Here is a 20,897-nt window from a genome sequence, read left to right as displayed (position 1 = left end):
AGGATACGAGAACGCAGAAACACAACGATCGATACATTAACACGTTCCTCGAGGCCGTGGTAACAGTCCGTACAGGCTTGCAATGCTATACAGCAGCGCTTTCAGCGACGCCCAAAACAACGAATTGGCCGCAGCATAAATCGGCTCTGGGCCAGGCCTCAGTGGGGCCGAGGCAGCAACGGCGAAAAATGGCGGATAAATCTGAAGCTGCACTGGATGGCAAAGCTCTACATTCGTTGCGCGTCGTCGACCTCAGATCGGCGCTCGAGAAGCGGGGACTACCGAAAAGTGGAAGCAAGAAGGAACTCGTTGAGCGGTTGAAGCTGGTAAGCTGTGTAGTATTGGTCAGTGAGGCTGGCTCCCGTGCGCGCAGAAACCAGTGAACACGAAGCTTGGGCCGACGAAAGCAACGCCGTTGCTGCGAGTGATCAAACGCGAGGCAGTGTGTCTGCTGCAGTCGTTACTGCGGCTCTTCTGGCGTTCAGCGACTCGCCACCTTCACCGTAATATCACAAACTCCCAGAAGCACGTGCAGTGAGCCTCTGTAAACAAACACACGGCGCCTCTTCATAACGTAACTCGGTTTAGTTTTGGCTATGTTATTGCGCTCGCACTTGCTTGAGGCTCGACTGTCAGTCGAAGATAATAAATACGTGTAGATGCTTTTTTGGAAGTCGTAGGCTCGCTGGCATTTCCATAATCACTTAGATATCGGTAATGGATTATTTAACCATCCCTTAAGATGGATCGGTTGCCGTAACACCTGGTAGAGGCGAAAGTGTTAGGCTGTATCTGTGGGCATTACTAGAGATAAATTAAATGTGCGCATACACTGCATATACGAATTGAACGTACCTATTGTTTCTTTTCACAGCAACTTAAGATAGAGAAACTACACGAGGAGTCTGTGAAGGCTGAAGGTGAGTTATATGTGCCTCGGCAACATAACTCTACTTGATGTATTATGCACATTAACATATCCTTCTCTTACAGATCGGGTGCCCAACCTTGACGTAAGTGAACAAATTTTACATTCCAATTGCATGTTACAACAGCTTGATTTGCCAAGTTAGTTCATATTAAATAACGTAGGTACAGCGCAACAAAAAAAAAAAAATGATTTCTCATCTCTGAGACAGAGATGAGAAATCTTGTGTCGGGCCTCATCTTGGGCAGCAATGGTAGTGAGGCAGTGGGATATGTATTCAACGAGGTTCCTAAAATATTTAAAGCTGCAGTATCTGTAGAACAACAGTTAATCAGCAAACATGGCTTGCAGTGACGGTTTCCAGTGGTGCACAGTAAAAAAACATAATTATATCAGCTTACCACCAGTAGTGTGACAAAAAGAGGGCATAGTGCTCCAGTGTGTTGTCTTTAATGGTCACATCATGTACAGTCAAATGCAGAAGTGAACATTTGCAGTAGCTTCATGTAGATCAAGCTCTTGCCAAGCACTGCCTGCTTTCATGCCATTGTATAAGCGTGCCATAGGACCCCTAATTTTAAACTTGACTTTATACCAATGGATATGAGAAATTCTGCAAGCAGGCTTTCTTGCATGGCTGAAATAAATGCTACAACTGAGATGATAATGCTCATGTTTGAACCAGTTACAGGCTAGGCACAAAGGTGGAAGTAAAGCACATATTGGCTGCTTTTCTCTCACATGGTAAGATACAGCATATTCGTGGTAGTGCAGTTATGTGGAGGAGCCTGCTAGCTGAGCACAACACGAATTTGGCATAATTAGCATTCACTGCACGACATGTTTACTGCTAAGAAAAGACAAGGACAGAGCACGAAAACATGACCCGCCTATATCATTCATATTTTGGTTCTCTGACCTAAACTTGCATTAGCGGTATACATTTTATACCTGCCAGCAGATTTGCACATTCGTCTACTGCCTTAATCTTGTGTTTATGTGCACATTCATTTTTTCATGGCACTTTTTGCAGCTCCAAGATGAGCTGACTGGACAGAATGACTTCGTCAGGCAGTACTTGGCGGCACAACAACAAACATATGCCATGCAACTTAAAGAGCGTAGACTGGCCGAAATGCGTAAGCAGAATGTGCATTGTTTCATTGGTTACACTGCAGCTGCACGAGGAGTGAGCTTGCTCTTGCTTACTACGAAATGTAATTTTCATGGATGTCAGTGAATTCATATCAAGCCTTTAGAATTACATGTATGCGCGTATGATATGAGAATTCAATTACCTAAGTACTGTTTACTGTCCTCTTGTATTTTTCACATGTTTAGTTAACATTATTTAATTAAACTTTAGAGTATTTCTTTAAATTCAAGGTTTTCCAATAAAGAAGTTGTACTGCGTATTGAGAAATGTTCAAATTGCTCCTGTGGTTAACATTTTCTTTTGCACTGCATGGAAAGCACACGATAGTTGAAAAAGCACCATGTGGCTAGGCAATTAGTATGCAGTGACATTAGTGCCCTCAACATACCACTGACAAATGATCAACGCTGCATGCAGAGTGAATGCATCAATTGCTCTTGGTAACAGTGATGGATGACAGTCTATTGCACTGGCTTCCACTTTTGGCGAGACAGCTCGAGTACTGATGTAGTGAAACGAACGAAGCCTTGAGATACAACATCAGTAATGCATGGCAATCCTCAAAGCTTTCAGCATCTTTCCTGTTGACAGATTGTGTAAAGGGTGAGGTTTTTAGCAGCTGCCATTCATATTTGCTTGCAGCCTGTTCATTCGTTTTGTTTGCATGCAGTATACATGATTAGTTGGTAGCCTGTTTGAGGGCACTAATGTCGACACACAGGTACCTATTTGCAGCCTGGAAAATTTTTAATCGCAGCAGCTATCTTCCTAGGAAGAAACTATATTTGGATCTTTGGGCTTGTACAGCGCAATACAACACAGCAAATAGAAAAGGGACACACAAGCGCACTGTCTGTCCGTCCTCTATCTGCTGCACTGTATGCCCTCAAAGATGTTGCCTAACCACTTTGCTCAGATACAGACCCTTGATCAGTATACTTGCACATGTTATCTATATTCATGGGTTTTGCATCCTCTCCATTGAAGATTTCATGTTTAAAGCAATACTTCATAAGCTGTGTCATTAATTATTGTCAATCTAATGAAAAGATAAAAGGTCTACAAGGGCTGCATTTAGTAACACCAGATTATCTGCATTCTCAAACCACGGATAGCTTTGCAGGAGCAGTGATGAAAACAACATTTCGCGTTTTGGAGCATATTTTGGAGCAGAAGAAATGCTAGTTTGGACCAGCAACTGGTGTTTTCGTAGCAGATGGTGAAATATTCCAAGCGACTCCTGGAGTTGATAGCATCATTTAAGCATATCATAAATATTAATATTTATTGTTAAAAGTATTGCACAGACAATAATCACTGCAAATTGCAAGAAACAAATAATTACACTGATGGATGGTCATTGAACACTAAGTATCATGATACATATATTTAAAATACCAGTATTTGTGGCAGAAATGATATAAAAAGCGATAAGGCTGAACACAAGATTATAAAAGTAGCTACAATTACATGTAACTATCGCCAAAGCAGCAGTTTAAAATCGGTACAAGATCATAGCAATATGTTATTTTCATATTTCACCAAAATAGCCAGCATTGAAAATTTAAAAAAAAAAACAGCTAAATGAGCTATACACTTAAAATGCCAGTTCTTGTGGCATAAATGAGGTCAAAGCTGATAGATAAGTAAATGTAATCAGTCACACATCAAAGTCGTCACAGCAGAAGCTAGTAATCAGTATGATATTGAACTAGTCTCTCATACATTTCACCAAAATAGTCTGCTTTTCAGATACAAAAATACAGCTAAATCAGATATATATAGTGCCAGTACTTGTGGCATTGTCAGTATGCTAGTATGCAGCTAGTATACAAGCTGCATGCTAGCATACTATACAGCTTGTTTTTGGTTTCGTTTAGGCTCGCTGGATGGCCACACGGTTTAAAGTTCATTGTTTTCAGTTTCTGAACGGCATTTCGGAGCAGTTAATAACAAATATTACACTTTGGAGCATTTCTCTTTTGGAGCAGCACTTCCATCACTGCAGAAGTTAGCTAAACACCCTGTATAGTGTAGCAAGGTGTGAGAGCGGGCTAGTTGGTATTCCATAATACTAAATCTTTAGCGCAAAACGAGCACGGCGGACAAAGAAACGACGAAGACAGGCGCTGTCTTCGTCGTTTCTTTGTCCGCCGTGCTCGTTTTGCGCTAAAGATTTAGCTGTATAGTGTAACCAAAATGGTATCCTATTTGTCGTGTATAACAGACGTGATGTATTCTGCACTATGTAAACTGTGCTAACTTAATGCTTTGGAAACTGCAGCTACAATTGCATTTTATGGTGTAATTCTCAACTTTATTGTGTAACTTATTTTTCATATTACATGAGGGCTTACCACTGAGACCACTGTGCCCTGAAGCAGTGGAAGCTGGTTAAGCAGAGGCTTACAATCTTAGAGCCAACTCGTAGCTTAAGCCTATGATTTCTGAACAATGTCAGAGATAAAAATGTGGAAGTTCGCTTAAAATCAAGTTACCCTACAATAGCGGCTCAGCGGCCATAGACGAGTTGCAAAAAACTGCAAGGCAGCTTTTCTCCACAACGAAAATTCATGCACAATGTCGGTGCCTCCCCTCCATGCTAGAATTGTTACGTGCAGTGTAGCAAGGACGGGAGGCACAGCCATTTTGCATGAATGCACAATGAAGGGTGGAAATACGCCCCTTTAACCCGGTCATGGCCATACATGGGAAAACACTACACTGCACGTAACAGTGTAGTGAGGACAGGACGCGCTGTCATTGCGCATGAGTTTTTGTTGTGCAGGAAAGCTGCCTTGTAGTTGTTGCAACTAGTCTTTGGTGTTGCACTGCTGAGCTCAAGGTCATGAGTTCAGTCATGGCCACAATGGCTGCATTCCAGTAGGGATGGAATCTAAAAACATGCTGCACAGGGCTTTCAATGTGTCAACCCCAGGTGGTCAAAATTAAACCACAGTCCCTCACTACAGCACGCCTCGTAGTCAGATTGCTGTTTTAGCACACAATAACCCAAAATATTCTCTGGTTCAAGGCTCCTACCAATAAGTTGCAAGCATTTTTATTGCTTTTAATAGCACAGTGATGAACCATGGTAATGCCATGATACCAAAGCACTGTTTAAAAGTGGAACCTGCTAAGTAAGTATGGCCAGCTATACCACACTTTATGCTCACTTACATGGAAAAGAAATCTCTTCTTTGCTGATCTCGTGACCATCTCAAAAGGCATATTTCACATGTTATAGGACTTGGGATAGCACATTGTTTCTGGAGAAAATTGGCAATTGCGTAAGATTTCTCTAGATGACGATAACAGGAGCATTGGCATAGCTAGGGGAGCATTGTGGGTTTGAATGCCCCCCTCCCACCCCAAAGTTTAATTTTGTATGTATATAGAAACACATGCATGCACATACATATAGAGGAGTTGGAACGCATAAATCCACCTAAAATTTGGACACAAAATTTGCCTCCTTGAAAAAATGGTTGGTGTTCATTCTGAACTGTGCAGCATGTACCTCAAAGCTGAACCTCTCTGCAGTAATGGCTTTTGCCTAGTGACAGATGGTGCAACTACCTTTTGCATCAGCATTTTCGTTGATGCTTCACTGCTGCTATCAACATATATTAATTTATTTTGAAAATAAGTAAATGCTAATTAAATGTAATATATTTTAGCCATAGCGTGCTTGCTATGGCCATTTTGCCACTGGATTACATTGAAAACAAGGCAGTGTTGAAGGAACTTTTAGTGTACAACTCCCTGATAAGCAAAGCAACAAATCGCTGTCCTTAACCACAAGTCCAATTGTCTAAAGTACTGCAAACTTTAGAGCGAGACCATTTTCGTATAATTGAATATGAAGAGCAGTAATTTGAGTTGTGGCACTCAGCAGTGCTGAAACTAGCACAGCATAGGTTTCAGCTGCTTACTTGGCTTCTCTGCTTAACTTTACAGAGTTTTATGTGGATGTTTAAGAAGCGTGAAGAAAACAGGGACGAAATAGAGACTACACACAGGACAGGCGCTTTCTAACTGATTTTATTATCAGAAAACTCAGACTTTTTATCCGTATAGAGCTGCGCAAAGCACTTCTGGTACCACATCAGCGCACATAGCGAAACCACATGAAAAGACTATCACAAAAAAGCAAAAAGTAGGGATATCTCTTTGTCTGATAGGGCAATTGAAGGATGACTTGGCAATCATCTCTGTGCTGTGAAATGAAAAACGCCTCAACAGTTTCTCTAGATGTTTGGTTATGATGTGTAAAAAGAGTTACAGTGTATCTAGGCTGGAAGTGCACTCATATTTGTTACAGTGAAAGGACAGATGTGTGCTAGGGCGTCCTTTTAAGCTGGTAATGTGTTCTCTTAATCTTGTGTTTACACACCTGCCCGCACCTCAGGCACATTGATGGCACGTGCATGAGAGGTCTCTAGAGAAATTGATCAGCTGCAAAAATGACTAAGCGAAGTTGGCTAGCCAGGGCAGTGTCCTGCCTTCCACTGATGGTATGAGCTGACATGCTAGCCACACTAAGCAGAAGTAATCTATGATGGCTATCCAAGTATGCAAACTACTGGAATGTGTCATGTATGAGGCACCTATTGCAGCCAGGCTCCTCTTTCACACGTCAGCAAGCCTGCATGCTCTAAGCAGACTTGCAGTAAAATTTAAGCTACTTTAAGGGCACTGACTTAACACTGACAGCTTCCTGTTAGTTTTTTCTTACGTACTACCAAGGCGAGATGCCAGGTAGTTTCCAAGATGCTGTTCCTGCCCTGTGGCAACTCCTGTACAGCAGGAGTTACCTTTCATGCTGTGTGGCAACATGTTGCACTCATGTATAGTAGTTGGAACATTATAATGTTTCAAGTGCAGTGCTGAGCCCTACTGTCACTGTATGTTTTGTCAGATTGGTGAAAAACACAAATATATTGATGAATCATGTTTTCATGCAAAGATGGAAGGCTTACCTGCCAGCTTTTATTCCAATGGGCAATTAACACTGGAGTTTGGAACTAGTCTCATTCATGAACTATTTGTAGCAGGCAAATCATTTTCTCCCTACAAACAGATGCAGATCATGTGGCGAGGTTGCCACGGAGTGTCAGGGCTTAATAGACAATTCAGACAGTGCCGATCCCTCCGTCTCTTCCACCGCCAGCCTCCACTCGCATTGGAAGACCACATTACTTATAGTCGGATACAACTTAAGAAGACAGGAGAGGCCCTGCCCATACGACCGAAGCGCGGCAGCCAATCGCCTCTGCGACTAAAGAAATAGTCCCACTTGTGCACGCGGCGATGTTCTCCGAAGGCGGAGCCACCAGCCGTCCTGCTCATGACGTCACTCCCGAGTGCGCACCTATTGGTGCAGGCTGGTGTTCATCCGCTTTTGAGGAAGAAATGCCGCTACCTTCTAAAGTTGTATCCGACTATAGCTCGAACTTGACAGCACAACTCTGGGCTGTCCAGCGAGCCAAGGAAGTAGCTTCGAGACAAGGCCTTGGAACCGCGTCCGCGGCGGGTGCCCAGACCCACTAAAAAGACGCCAGACTCGAATCTTATCGATTCTGCAATAAAGTTTACGTTCTTCTTCTTCATCGTGTAGTACTGGAGAAACGTTAAGGCGGCGCCCATTCACTGCATTTTGCGACGGCTGGTCAGTGTCCTGGAAAGCCACCTCATACAGAGTTTGTGGTACTGGAGTCTCTCACCACGATGGTATAGAGAGCTGACTGCGAAGTTTGAGGAAATGAATATCTCAGCACAGAAACTGTGACCTGATGATTTGCTGGAATCCTCTGATCTACTTGCTGAACAAGATCACTGGTTCACACAATCTTCCTTTCCTGTTCACCTGCATCTTGAACGTCTGTGCGTTCTACTTCAAATTCCCTGCACCACTGCTGCACCTTCCTGTCACTCATGAAAGTTGTGCCATACGCATTACTCATTCATCAATGAATTTCAGCTGCACTGCACCCCTCAGTATGCAGAAACTGAATTGCAGCATCATACCTGCCAAGTCTCCCGGATTACCCGGGAGACTCCCGGATTTTGAACGTTTCTCCCGGTTGTACGGGTCATAGAGAAATCTCCCGGAAATCCAGTTTTGCTCCGCGCGTCCAGTGCTTTGTCTGGCCACATGAGCAAAGTTGTCTGGCCACGTAGTAGAAAGGATTCTTCTTCTTTTTAACGATGGTAGAAAGGTTCAACTCAGTTTCATTGCGCATGAAGTAGCTGTGCACTTTGCGCCGCAGTCCAGCACTTAAAAGGGTAGCCGATGTCTGTCGAGATAGCGCGTTCGCCAGCGCTCGCGACCGTCCCCGTCTCAACGGTGCCCCTTATGGGCCCTTGCCCGACGAAATAACTGGTAAGCAAGCGACGACAGGCCTCGCACGCGGAGCGATGTTATCGCATGTGCCCTTCGCGCGACGGTGACGGCCGGGTCGTTTCATCTCTGCTTGAACCGCGTTCGTCCCTAGCGCTAGCGCGCATTTACTCCCACATGAAACAGACGATGCGTAAGCGATGTTATCGGTTTGGACTCTGTACAGATCAGCGGCGACCGCAAAATCCCGCTGACACTAGGCAGTTTTAGAATTGCGTACGCTAAGTTAGCGTTATATCGTTTGCGGCCCGCTATTTCCGTCATTTACCGGGAGCCCGCAAGCGCTTAGCGTACGACGCACGCGCAGGCGCAGTTGCGCTAAAAGCCAGCGCAAAGCTTTGCGTACGCTGTTCTAAAACTGCCTAATGTACGTATAATTGCTATCGCAGTATAATTGCTATTGCCTCCCCCCGCGGTCGGCATACTTTATACCCCCTCCTCCCGCGGTCGAAATATTTTATACCCCCCCCCCCCCCCGCTGAGTAAATCTCCCGGATTCCGTTTCTCCAAACTTGGCAGGTATGCAGCATGCACTTCGCACTTGACGGAAGACTATTATTATCAGAGACATGTCTACATGCCCACTGCGCACTTAGAACTGAGAGCTGCGACCTCATGCGGTAGGCGGGCATACTAGAGAGGTTGCTCAACATATGTGTACATTGCATCATTGGATTTTCACTGTGGTTTTTATTCGGTAGCTAATCGAACCTTGAAGGCAAAAAAAAGGGGGGGGGGGATTCTTGTAATCGGGACCCGAGCCTGCAGCTAAATCTTCTTTATAAACAGTACTGATGCTTACCACATGTATGTGCTTCCCATAGCCTCGTTAAAATTTAATTCTTTTTTTGCACCAAAAAAAGCTACACAATAGAAGCTCTGCTTGAAATTTCAAATTCAGAATAGCATAATCCAATTTGCTCATCCCATCTTTACCTTGCCTCCTTATACCCCGGTCACACTAGCAAACTTGAGTGAGTGCACTTACACCCCCAGAATGTCACTTTGGCAGTGCACTGCTACACGAGAAAGGGAAGTGTACTCCGGAAATGATGACAATGGTGATGGGTACTCAAGTGGCACGACAGATATTTGTTTAATAATGTGTTACAGCTATAAGCAGCCCTTAAAATAAGCTTTACGTATAAACGCGGCGGCTGCGCCCATTGCACGGCGTGTGCTGGGCATGCCCCTGGCGGTCGTGCTGTAAACTGCCTGAGAGCGAGAACAGCAGTGCAGTTTTTTGCGGTATAGTATGTTTTAATGCATGAAAATATTCCTAATAACGGAAACGATAGTTTAAAAATTGCTGCGAACCTCGGCTCCGGATAATACCTTGTCTATTCTCGAGCCACTGCAACCGAGGCTAGGCACTTTGTCACAGCGAAGCGAGTTCGACGAACGCACTCGCCGGCAAGTGCACTTTGCAGCGAGTGTCACTCCCTGAAAGTGCACTTAAGTTGCCCCGTGTGACAGGGGTATTACCTTCCAAACTTTGCCAAGTTTCAATGCTACTAAACTGCACCAGAAATGAACTTAGTTGCAAGACATTGAATTTGTTAATGTAGAGTTCCAAATATTTGCGTACCTCTTGCATGTAAAGAGCTCAAAAAGTGTGAGCAAGCTAGTGCATCAGCTGGTAAATGCACTAGGAAACAAATGTGGACACTAGGTGCAGGATGAAGCTTTTATGACTAATTTGTTTCTAATAATAATTAATAGGGCTTTAAGTCGCAATACAATGATATGATTATAAGAGATGCTGTAGTGGAGGGCTCCGGAAATGTCGGCCACCTGGGTTTCTTTAACGTGCACCTAAATCTAAGCACATGGGCCTCTAGCATTTTCGCCTCCATCGAAAATGCGGCCGCTACGACCAGGATTCGATCCTGCAACCTACACTAATTTGTCTCTAATCCTACAACCAACTTTTATGAAACTGGTGAAGCACAACGAAAAAGGTGAACTGTCATAGTGCTTGCTGCTGCCTTCCCTTCCATTGCTTTATCTACTGCCCTATGAAGGGATTTTTTAATGCAAAAATACTTAGCCCCACCACAAAAATAAACTACTTGTTAGCTATTTTGCAAGCTGAAAGCCCAAAAAGGCTGTCCTGTTGGTCACTGGTAGACAGGTTTTGTGGAAAGGCATCCATGTTGCCAAGTGTGTTTTATTTCAAATGAAACACTACTGTTTTACGTGCAGAGGCCTTCAGCAGTGCACCAGATCAAGTGGGTGGTGAAGAGGCTGCTGCAGTGCCAGTGGTGCTGAGCCCAGCTGTGGATGAGAAGAGCAGCCACCAAGGGTCTTGGGAGCGTCCACGCAGAGGCCGCACATGCCCATCTTCTATAGATCCAGGAGGGAATGCTAGCCATTGTCCCTACCAAGGAAAGTTGCCTGTGGGAGCAAATACTGCAGTGGACACTTGCAGAAGGAGTAGACTTCGCCAGAAGAGGCTATCTCCTCCATGTCCTGCCAAGAAAGGGCGCACAAAGTCAGCAGGAGGAGGGGAGCAAGAGCAAAGTTGCCAGCCACAGCCTGAATTTTCAAGCACTCAAAATGAGTGCAGCATGCACGACATGGTGCAAAGGACTGTACAATCACCTCGAAAAGGAGCAGTAGCACCTGCTGTTTCTCCCCCACCAATTGATGAGCGTAAAGACCACCGATACCCTTCCAGGAGGAAACGAGAGAAGTCTGTCAGCGAAGAAATGGTCACTGCTTCACAACCCGGATGCACAGAAGCCATCACCAATGATGAAAAAGAGGCATGTGATGTAGAAGCATGTCAAGCAACACCAGCTAGCCACCAGGACAAAACAGCTGAGAAAAGTGAATGTGTGAGAGAGAAACATGCACGGTTAGAAGATCCATCCCCAGCACTTGTGACTGCACACAGAAGCACACGAAAGAAAAACAAAAGGAAATCATTAACGACCATGGGCACAAATGCTGAATCTAGCCCATTAGAGTTGAGCCAGCAAACGTTACCACAGCATTTACCAGAGGCTGATCAGTCGAACATCGAAAGAACAAGCTACCCCATCCAATGCTCTGTAGTAGATGGAAGCAAAAAAAGGGGAAAGCCATTGCGGATGCTCATAACAAGGACTGGCACAACAAAGAGTGTCATCTCTTGCAACCGTGTAAATATGCGATGTGAACCATTACCTGAAAATGCTGCTGCATGCCATTTGAACACTTCATCTACTCAAGTGCCTTGTAATGTGCTACCAAGTGAACCAGCACTTAACTCATCTGCCTTAAAGGATTCCCAACCAGACACACAAGATACCCAAAGCCCAAGCCGTTTGTTAGAAGTCCAAGTTGGAGATGACCTTCATGAGACGTTGAACAAATTACACATAACAGAGGCGGAAAGTAGGAAAAAAACAACGGAGACAGATAGTGCGAAGGAAAGTCTAAGCTCAGTACAATGTGACACAATACCAGTGTGTGCAACACCTGAAAGGAGTGCACCAAGTTTGGTGGAACAAGAGCGGAAAGAAGACTTAAATAAGGACTCTGTTACGAGGAATTGTGATGCAAACACTGTGGAAAATACACCATCAGAAAACAAGAATTTTCAGCCAGCAGCAGCTGCAATTGTTAAAGATGTGGAACAGAAAGCACTAGAACAAGATCTGAATGCTTCTTCAACATCTCCTGCTGAACACAATACCCCTAGCACAAGTAGCATGGCAGCAGGTGCATCTAGCAGCCCCACAAGACCATCTGTGCGTAGACCGCTGACGCTAGAAGAAATGACAAGTGCTGTTGAATCCATTCTTCAAACAACAGAGCAAACACTGGCCCTGAATGAACAGTGTCAAGACATGCCTGACACTCATGCCAACCTCATTGATGAAAAAGAACTTGACAATGCTACTGACAGCCTTTTAAAAGAGATGAGTGTTCATAACGAAGAGAACTTGCAGCTCACCACCTCTTGCCTGTCAGCACAGCAGGACAAAATAGATGAATTCTCAACATCAACAACTTTACATAAGAATTACATTCCCAGTGATGACAAGAGAGGCTGTGGAACAGAGGAAGTCAGTGTAAAATGTGCTACTGAGTCACCTTATAATATTGTATTGTCGCAGAGCGAACCAGCCATGTTTGAAACACAGAGCAGCATTTCACAAAATGAAGAGCTTATCTGCACTACTATATTGCCTACAGATGCTACAGGAATACTATCAGGAGCATCCCTTACTGAAGGAAAGGTACTGGATGAAGGAGCACAACCAAGCACACCTAACAGTTCTAGTTCACCCCAATGCTTTGATGCTGTAGGGTTAGATACAATTGTTACAGAAACCAAACCCTGTACAACTGTAGAGAATGACAAGCACCAGCAAAAAATATCTCAACAGAGCACTTCAACTGCAATCAGCACTTCACCTCCAACAGAATGCTTAGAAGACATGGATACTCAAAGACCAGATGAGCATACAAGATCGACAATCACAGAAGCTTCAAAAAATGACAGTACACGGGAGCCACTGAACAGTGAACCTTCACAACTTCTCAATTCTAAAATTCCTGTGCAAGTGCTTGAGAATGACCAAAGCATAAAGACAGACCATGTAGTGCAAGAAATGGGCGATAAAAGTTCACTCCAGGAGACTTCCTTTTATCAAGAAACTTTTCAACCTTTACATAAAACACAAGCTAAAGATGATGGCCAGAAAGCTCTGGCAAGCCACAAATCTTCAGGTTGCCTTCATTCTGCTTGTGAAGACAAAGATGTACCAGGCAGTCTTGAGTGTGTGCCACCTCTTGAAACAACATTGAAACAAAGTGCAGGTGTAGAACTGTGCAGCAACTTAACATCACTGGATATATTAGATGACACACAGAAGCTGCATGCAGACGTTTCAGAAAAAGGTGCGTCACCAGAAAAGCAACTTAACACTCCAGACTTCAGTCTGTCTGAAACAACCTTGGAAACAATTTCTTGTTCTGGTGATAAGGCATCAAAATCAGCAGACACAGTAGAAACATCTCTGCCAGAAGTAGAACCATGCAAAGAACAGCGGATCATAAATACACTGGAAGTGCTCCCATGCTCCCGTGGTAGTGATAACACATCCATGATAAAAAGCCGAAGTGGTACACTTTATACCACAGAACATGAGGAAAGCAAGAAAATGGATACTTCTGGTTTTCTTCCAAAGTTGCTTTCATCAAACTCAGAAGAAAGTGCTGATAATAGCAAGCAACTTGACCTGTCCAGTACGTCTCTGGGTGCTGATACACCAGTAATGCTTTCATCAAACAGGGATGCAGGAATGCAGCAGGAATCAGATAACAGATGCTCCAGCTATTTCCTTGAAGAGCAATCAATAAGGGGATCAGGCTCAAATGAGGGTCTTCAAAATGAAGGAACAAAAACTAAAGCAACAGCAGGTGCTCTTTCAACAGTTCCCAATGAAGAAAAGGAACCAGCAGAAGAAACCACAACTGACAGCCTGAAAACACAGGAATGTACAGAAAACACAATGCATGAAATTAATGAGAAAGCAGCAGTGGTCACAGGAGATGCAGGATGTACAATCTCCAACAATGGGAACACTGATGAGCCCCCTGAGCGAAAAAAAGACGTGCTTCACTTTCCACAAGATGAAGTACCACAAGAGATGTCTGTTCAATGCTATACTTCACCAGTGGATGAACCTGGAGACAAAGACACTATGTCAACATATACAACTAACCAAGATTCTAATCTTACCAGCTGCATATTGCCTATGCCTCAAGACAGGTACAACTCAGAAGCACTTCCAGATTTTTCACTTGAAGAAGCAACCAGTGTGAATTTAGACAACTCTAATGATGCTATGAATCCAAGGGTTTCAGACAGTTCAGTCACAAGTTCAGTGCCATTGTCAGTGGCTTCTGAGAGTTCATCAGGCAGCTTGGCTAAAGCACACAAGCAAAATGAAGAGGCTCAAGCTGTAAGCACAGTACCCTGCAGCTTAGGTGCCGGCTTCACAGTGACCCAGCAGCAGCACCAACAGCACCAAGATGCCTCAAGTTTAAGGAGCTGTGACTCGACAACAGAGTCTTGTAATGCTTTACAGCATTCACCAGCACTGTCAGTCAAAGAGTGTGCAGCAAGATGCCCTGATGCTAACTCAGCTATCAGTTTGTCAGCAAAAGGGCAATGTTATGATGGATCTGTTCTAGCACCTGAGAGTACAATCGTAGAGTGTGGTATGCTTCATCACTCTAGTTCTCCCAACACTCCGAATGTAATGGGACCAGTGCAACCAAATTCATCAACAGGCATTCAAGACACAAAGGAAATGCCTGCTTTCATTATACCATGTTCCAATACCCATAAACCTAGTGCAATTTGTCAGTTCTCCAGGCCGCATGAAAATGATGACATTCCAAGCAAGCCCATGCAAGGTGATCAACAAATGCAAGCAACTCACGACGGAAGAGCTGCACGAAAAGAAGTAAAAAATGACACTTCTGTTTCCGGAGAAATTATGGACAGCAGTGATGCCATGAAATCAAGATCACCTGTAGGTTGTGCATGTGATGATTTAAACCCTGCAGAAAGGAAACTTGAAAACAAAGATAATTTTGATAATTCCGGAGTGTCGCCTGCGTGCTCTGAGGAAGCAAACTTGGCCATCACTGGAGAACTGTTTGTCACTACTGCAGAAACTAAAGCAGACATTAAAAATGCTGCAGCAGAGCACAAACAGAGTGCCACGACAACACATGAGGTTTCCAGTGAACTGGAAAATACTGATAAAATAGAAGTGACCGACTGCACATGCACGAAATCACCAGCTAAGATTTTGTTGCAAGAACATGAAAGTCTGGATGAAAGAAAGAATGAAGCACTGGCAACTAACACCCAAATGATCATACTTCACAGCAATAGGGCGAATGCAACACGTGAAGAACTGTTATTGGACAAAAATGATACTTTTCAAAAGGAAAAATGCAGCACACACAATAATCAATATAAACAAGAAGTGGGAGCCAACCTTCACCTGTGTGGCACATCACCTAAACATCCACCTTCCGCTATGTCTGTGATAATAAATGCACATGTGGTACATGAAGCAAGTGCAGCTTCTCGAGACTTTTCAGAGGAATCCACAAACATCTCATTTCCTGAGCACTCGGAAGAACTTGGCACTGACGCCATACATGAACGAGAACCTGTAGAAGAATTTGAAAGTTTCAAGTTTGGTGGGCTCCATGATGTGGGCATTGAAGAACATAGTAACAACACACTGAATGTCACTGGGTCCACCAACATATCAGTAAAGGCCAGAAATACAATTCACAAAGGTGCTGAAACAAGCTGCGATCCTCACAGCAGCACATTAAGAAATGAAAATTCTCCAGAACATTCAAATTTATCATCTGTTGTCCCAGAGGATGGCATAAGGTCTCAAAATGTTGAAACAACAGTGACTTCAGCAATTATGGAGCAGGCGAATGTGAAGGGCAACGATGACAGCAGTGCTTTTTATTCTCCAAGTGAGGCATGTTTCACTGGGCTGAATGCAACTCCTGAACCAAGCAATATAGAACCCACCTTAACGGGACACAAAGAAATGTACGCCAAAAGGACGGGTAGCGAATTTGCACATAGCCCCACTGACCTCAGTCGAAGCACAACACAAGTGGAATATTCAACTGCAGCACATGCAGTTTCGCATATCTCTGGCGCTGAACGCACTGTTAACTTAGCAGACATGGATACTTCCGATAGCGATCAAGCGGTGGAAAAGCATACGCTTAGTTTTTCCACAAATGCCGAGCATCTCAGTAGGCCTGTAGAAATTGTGAATAGCTCGTCGAACTTTGCCGTTAAGGATGAGTTAGTGTTGGGATTCACTGCTGGAAATCTGCAGCACTGCGCACCTTTACTTGTTGAAGATATTCCAAAGGACTTGGAAGGCCAAGACAAAGAACATACTTTTAGTAGTCCGTCCAACTGTGCTAAAGGAAACGATAACAGCGCAATTTATGACAGCAAAGGAACAAAAGAAGATTCAATGCAAATGGAAGCAACTATGTGCACCGAGCAACACGGCGCAGATCTCATAAGGTCGCCAGGAGCAGATGGCATGGACATTGATGTTGCAACAGGTTCGATGGAATTTCCAAGCTGTTCCAAGTCCCATGCGGACACTGCGGCGTCGAACAGTTGCGGTGCACACAGTTTCAATATCGCGGCTTCTCCGAAACGCAACGTCGAGTGGCAGTGTTCGGTCAGCTGCACCAACTCTCAGCTACATGAAGCGTGTGATCCCCTCCCACAGAACTGCGGCAAGTCCGACGCTAGCGCCGGTCTTCAAGACAAAACAGTAAGTACTAGTCATGCCACTCTACCTGCGATGCGATCATTACTACCTGTCATTCAGGACTGTTACTACGGAGGCAAGCTGCCGTTATTGTTCTGAGCAAGACTACTTACAAGAGCATATTGCAGTTGCACAATTATACTTAAGTGGATACTTACGAATTCTGCAGTGGTCGTTTAGCAGGCCGGTGCGACAAACACGTGCCCCAGAGCAAATTCCATAAGCTGGCACAGTACTTCCTATAAACATCCGAAAGAGTCTCTGCTTTCGTGTCATTAGCACACACTTTCGCCTCCATGAAAATGTTTCATTTACCTAAGTAGCCTCATCGTTCTCGTCGAGAAATCTCGGAAGACTTGGAATCTCCCTCTCACAGGAGTTCGTGTTCCGAATTCTTGTGAAGGTCTGCTTGTGAGCATATAAAAACTATTAGAGATGTGTTGGCGCTGCTGTACGGTTGCGGAAGTCTACGAAGGAAACGGTACGTAGGTAGCGCCACTCGGTGCCTCGACGTATTTTCTGTTTTGTATTGTGTTGAGTGGCGCTTCTACGCTTCTACGTTAGGCATAAGGTTTAGTGGCCGGTTGTGTGTATCCCGCGTGCCTTGTTTTAACCACCAAGTCTGGAGAATTATAAGCTGAGTTTGGACTTTTTAAGTAAGTAGTAATGCCAGATGTTGTGGCACTAATACTTTCTGATGCTGTGTTTTAATTTCAGTTGTGCTTGCTGTGCGCTGGTCCATGGTCTAGTCGCGTGCGCGAATTCGCCGGGGCACTGCGAGCGTCTTTCGTTCTCTCGATGCGGAGCGAGTTGATTTTAAGTGTTGTTCAAGCTTTGACGGATGAATGTGAGAACTGAATGCATTCAAGCTTCTGTGATCTGTAGTCGCCGCGGTTTAGATCGGTTATTTGAGCAAACGACTCTTTGGGCAGAAATGGAACGAACGGCGCCCTTACTAAGCCTACTGCTTGTTCGCTTTAGTGAAGAGATTGTGTCTTTTGTTGTGGGCTTGTCGGGAAAAGTAACAAGAAGACAACCGAATGAAAAATTCTTTTATTTTGTTTAACTTACGTTTGCTACTTTGATCTTGACGTGTTTGCATGCTCGATCGAACTGTCCTACTAGATGCGTCCGCCATCTCCGTGCAAGACTAGCCTCATCGCGAACAAACCGACATCAAACCATCATGATGACTAAACGTGTAGTACATGAATTTTTAGGCTGAGCAGGCGCGCCTTACTCTTATCTTATGGTACTGTTCAGAGCATGCTGTGAACAGATGTGATTTATAGTTATCGTAATTGCATGTTTCGGACTTCAGCTTTGGTTTCATATTAGCTCTTGCAGACGCACACGTTGCTTATGGGTTTCATACAGCAGTGGTGACTTTTAAGTGCTACTCAAACCATGTATTGTTGTACTCCGAGATTTGCTGCGTAGTAGTTCAAAGTGTGATTGTGATTGAACGTTTAATGTGTGTGACATGAAATATGCTAGTGGCAACAAGTTTGACCTGACCCGTCTTGTTGCTACTAGCAGTCGTTTCCATATCATGTATTTTAATGTTTGCTGATCAGTTCTGCGGAAGCCCGCTAGGTGGAGGAAGGTTGACGAAATTACCGGTAAAAACTCGTCCAACCGAGTCCAAATGGGTTTTTCTTTTAACTCTGAAGCTAAGTATCTAAAGAACTTTGATGTGGCCTTCCTTTATAGCTCCATGTACTACAAAACGGAGCGATAATTTTTTCTTTTCACGTCTTGATGGGAACAGCTAGAGTAGTTCAAAAGTAGTTCTTCCAGTTGAATTTTATGCTATGATGTGAATGTTTAAATATATGAGTGTGTTTTACAGAAGCAGCGCAAAGATCTATACATTGCCCAATGTTTTTGGCAGCCACATCTATTTCCATAGCTGACTCTCGCCTTGTGGCTATTGAAAAAACTGCTTTGATTGTAACCCGCCATGGTAGCTTAGCAGGCGATGTGTTGCGCTGCTGAAGTTGTGCGGGTTCACTTCCCAGCCATTTTGGCCGCATTTCAGTGGGGGCAAATGCAGAAATACCCTTTAGATTCAATTGGACATTAAAGAATCCCAGGTGGCCAAAATTAAACTGGAGTCTCCAACCCTCCCTCTCCCTCTCATTAGGGCATGCCTCATAATCGTATGATATGATTATGGCAGTTAAAATACCAGAGTTTATTGTTATTTCCTCAAATACCTCACAGGTTCCAGACATTGGAACCCATGAGGTATTTGTATAAATTTTAAAAAATTTGCTTGGCTTGTAAAAGGCCAGCATGAATTTCGAGCGTTTACCCCCTGTGTTCATCCATCCACTCAGTGTTGCACCTTGACTCAGAAATGTCGATGGCAGAAATGGTCACTGCATATGAGCGATAATCAGCAGCAATGATTGATAATCGCACCATTTTTACGTGGGCAGTGGTGCTGTGATCAACTTAGTAGAGTTACCGACGAACTTTAAATCAAGGCTTATTTGAGAATACTGGGGTGAGTCTACTTCAGCTTTTGGTCCAGCATGAAGACGTTTAACATTGCTTAATTTTTGCTAAGGTTCTGATGCAGTTTGTCTTGTTGCCGATGACAGTGTCATGCTTTTCACACTGCTGCTGCCTTTGTACTTCACTGCAGTTACTTGAAAAACCAGGCAGTTAAGTTTGAAGAAAAGTACAAAAGTGCTTAGGGTTTGAAAATTCGTCATTTTCGACCATTTTATGTCCACTGCAGGACGAAGGCCTCTCCCAAAGACCTCCAGTTTACCCCATCTTATGTGAGCTGATTCTATTTTATGCCTGCGAACGTTTTAATTTCATCACTCCATCTAACCCTGTGCTGTCCTCAGCTATGTTTCCCATCTTTTGGTATCCATTCCATCACTCTCTGTCGGTAATCTGTGCTTATTATGCAATCTGCCCAGGTCCATTTTTTCTTCATGTCAGCTAGAATGTCGGGTGCCCTTGTTTGTTCTCTGATTCACTCCACTTTCTTCCAGTCACTTGATGTTGTGCCTATCATTGTTTGCTCCATCACAGGTTCTGTGGTTAACTTCCTCTTGAGTTTCTTTATCCCCCAAGTTTCCCATATGTTAGTACTGGCATTATACAATGGTTGTACACTTTCTGCTTTTAAGGACAGCTATAAATTGCCTGTCATGTTTTGAGAATGTCTGCTGTAAGTGCTCCAGCCTATAGGCTCCCCAAGCATAGCTTAGTGGCGCTGCTGCTCTTGACAGGCAGCGCCATCTCTGGCATAAAAATACAAACTGGGTGCAAGCAATGCGCGTTTTCCCGTCTCTCTAATGCGCTGCCGCTTGCAGTGCGGCTTCAAAAGGTTCTTCAATTTTGACTGGCACTTCCGAAAAGCAAACTTGATAGAAGGAGAAAGGCTCGTGAATCACTTTTACAGTGAAAAGCAGACGATCGACGACAGTGACGCCAGACTCAAAGCGAAATGCATTTCCCAAGTCGCGATTACACCGTTAGGACGTATACGTCGAGGTAAGTCTCATTCCGTCATGTTAAAGATGCGTAATGGTCCACATGCACTCCAAAATGAAACCGTGCACGCTATCGATGTTCTGCAGTGTGTCATCATCATCATCATCATCAGCCTGTCTACGCCCACTGCAGGGCAAAGGCCTCTCCCATGTTCCGCCAATCAACCCGGTCCTGTGCTTTCTGCTGCCACGTAATACCTGCAAACTTCTTAATCTCATCTACCCACCTAATTTTCTGTCTCCCCCTCACGCGTTTGCCATCTCTTGGAATCCAGTCAGTTACCCTTAATGACCACCGGTTATCCTGCCGACGTGCTACGTGCCCGGCCCATATCCTGCAGTGTGTACTACGAATCATATGATTGTTTTGATATGGCATGCCTGCAGTAGCAGCCGTGTACTTTCGTGAACAAACGTTTGTGGCGTGCGACAAAGAAATTATACGGCCATGGCACTGGTTCCTCCTCCGTGCCGCTGGAGAATCACCCGCCGATTAATATGCGAGGCAGCTAGCTGAGCTATAACCACTGTGAAGCAAGATGAACTGCTT

General features: G+C 44.2%; 1 protein-coding gene and 1 long non-coding RNA gene across 5 annotated transcripts in view; one reads left to right on the top strand and one right to left on the bottom strand.

Moving 5' to 3' along the window:
* Positions 1 to 71: 71 nt before the first annotated feature.
* The window catches only part of LOC119372300 (apoptotic chromatin condensation inducer in the nucleus), an 84,698-nt gene continuing 63,872 nt past the window's right edge, over positions 72 to 20,897 (top strand). For 2 of the 4 annotated variants that reach the window (XR_005179511.2, XM_037642775.2), the window contains exons 1-5: positions 72 to 326; positions 875 to 920; positions 994 to 1,013; positions 1,962 to 2,067; positions 10,693 to 16,832. Coding sequence is in view for 1 of the 4 variants with exons in the window: in XM_037642775.2 (XP_037498703.1) it covers positions 189 to 326; positions 875 to 920; positions 994 to 1,013; positions 1,962 to 2,067; positions 10,693 to 16,832 (6,450 nt within the window). In the remaining 3 variants the exon portion in view is untranslated. Of the gene's footprint in view, positions 327 to 874; positions 921 to 993; positions 1,014 to 1,961; positions 2,068 to 10,692; positions 16,833 to 17,367; positions 17,486 to 19,601; positions 19,622 to 20,897 lie in introns of those variants that run through there. The other 2 variants (XM_049419487.1, XM_049419490.1) reach the window with 2 other exon arrangements.
* LOC119372329 (uncharacterized) lies at positions 10,623 to 17,261 on the bottom strand. Its single transcript, XR_005179512.2, has 2 exons — positions 16,988 to 17,261; positions 10,623 to 10,959 (listed from the first exon to the last, which is right to left on the bottom strand). It is a non-coding gene; the product is annotated as an uncharacterized LOC119372329 (long non-coding RNA).

This window comes from Rhipicephalus sanguineus, chromosome 1 (assembly GCF_013339695.2).
Source record: "Rhipicephalus sanguineus isolate Rsan-2018 chromosome 1, BIME_Rsan_1.4, whole genome shotgun sequence".
NCBI lineage: Eukaryota > Metazoa > Arthropoda > Arachnida > Ixodida > Ixodidae > Rhipicephalus > Rhipicephalus sanguineus.
Note: the sequence above shows the minus strand (reverse complement) of the source record. Positions and strands in the feature narration are given on the sequence as shown.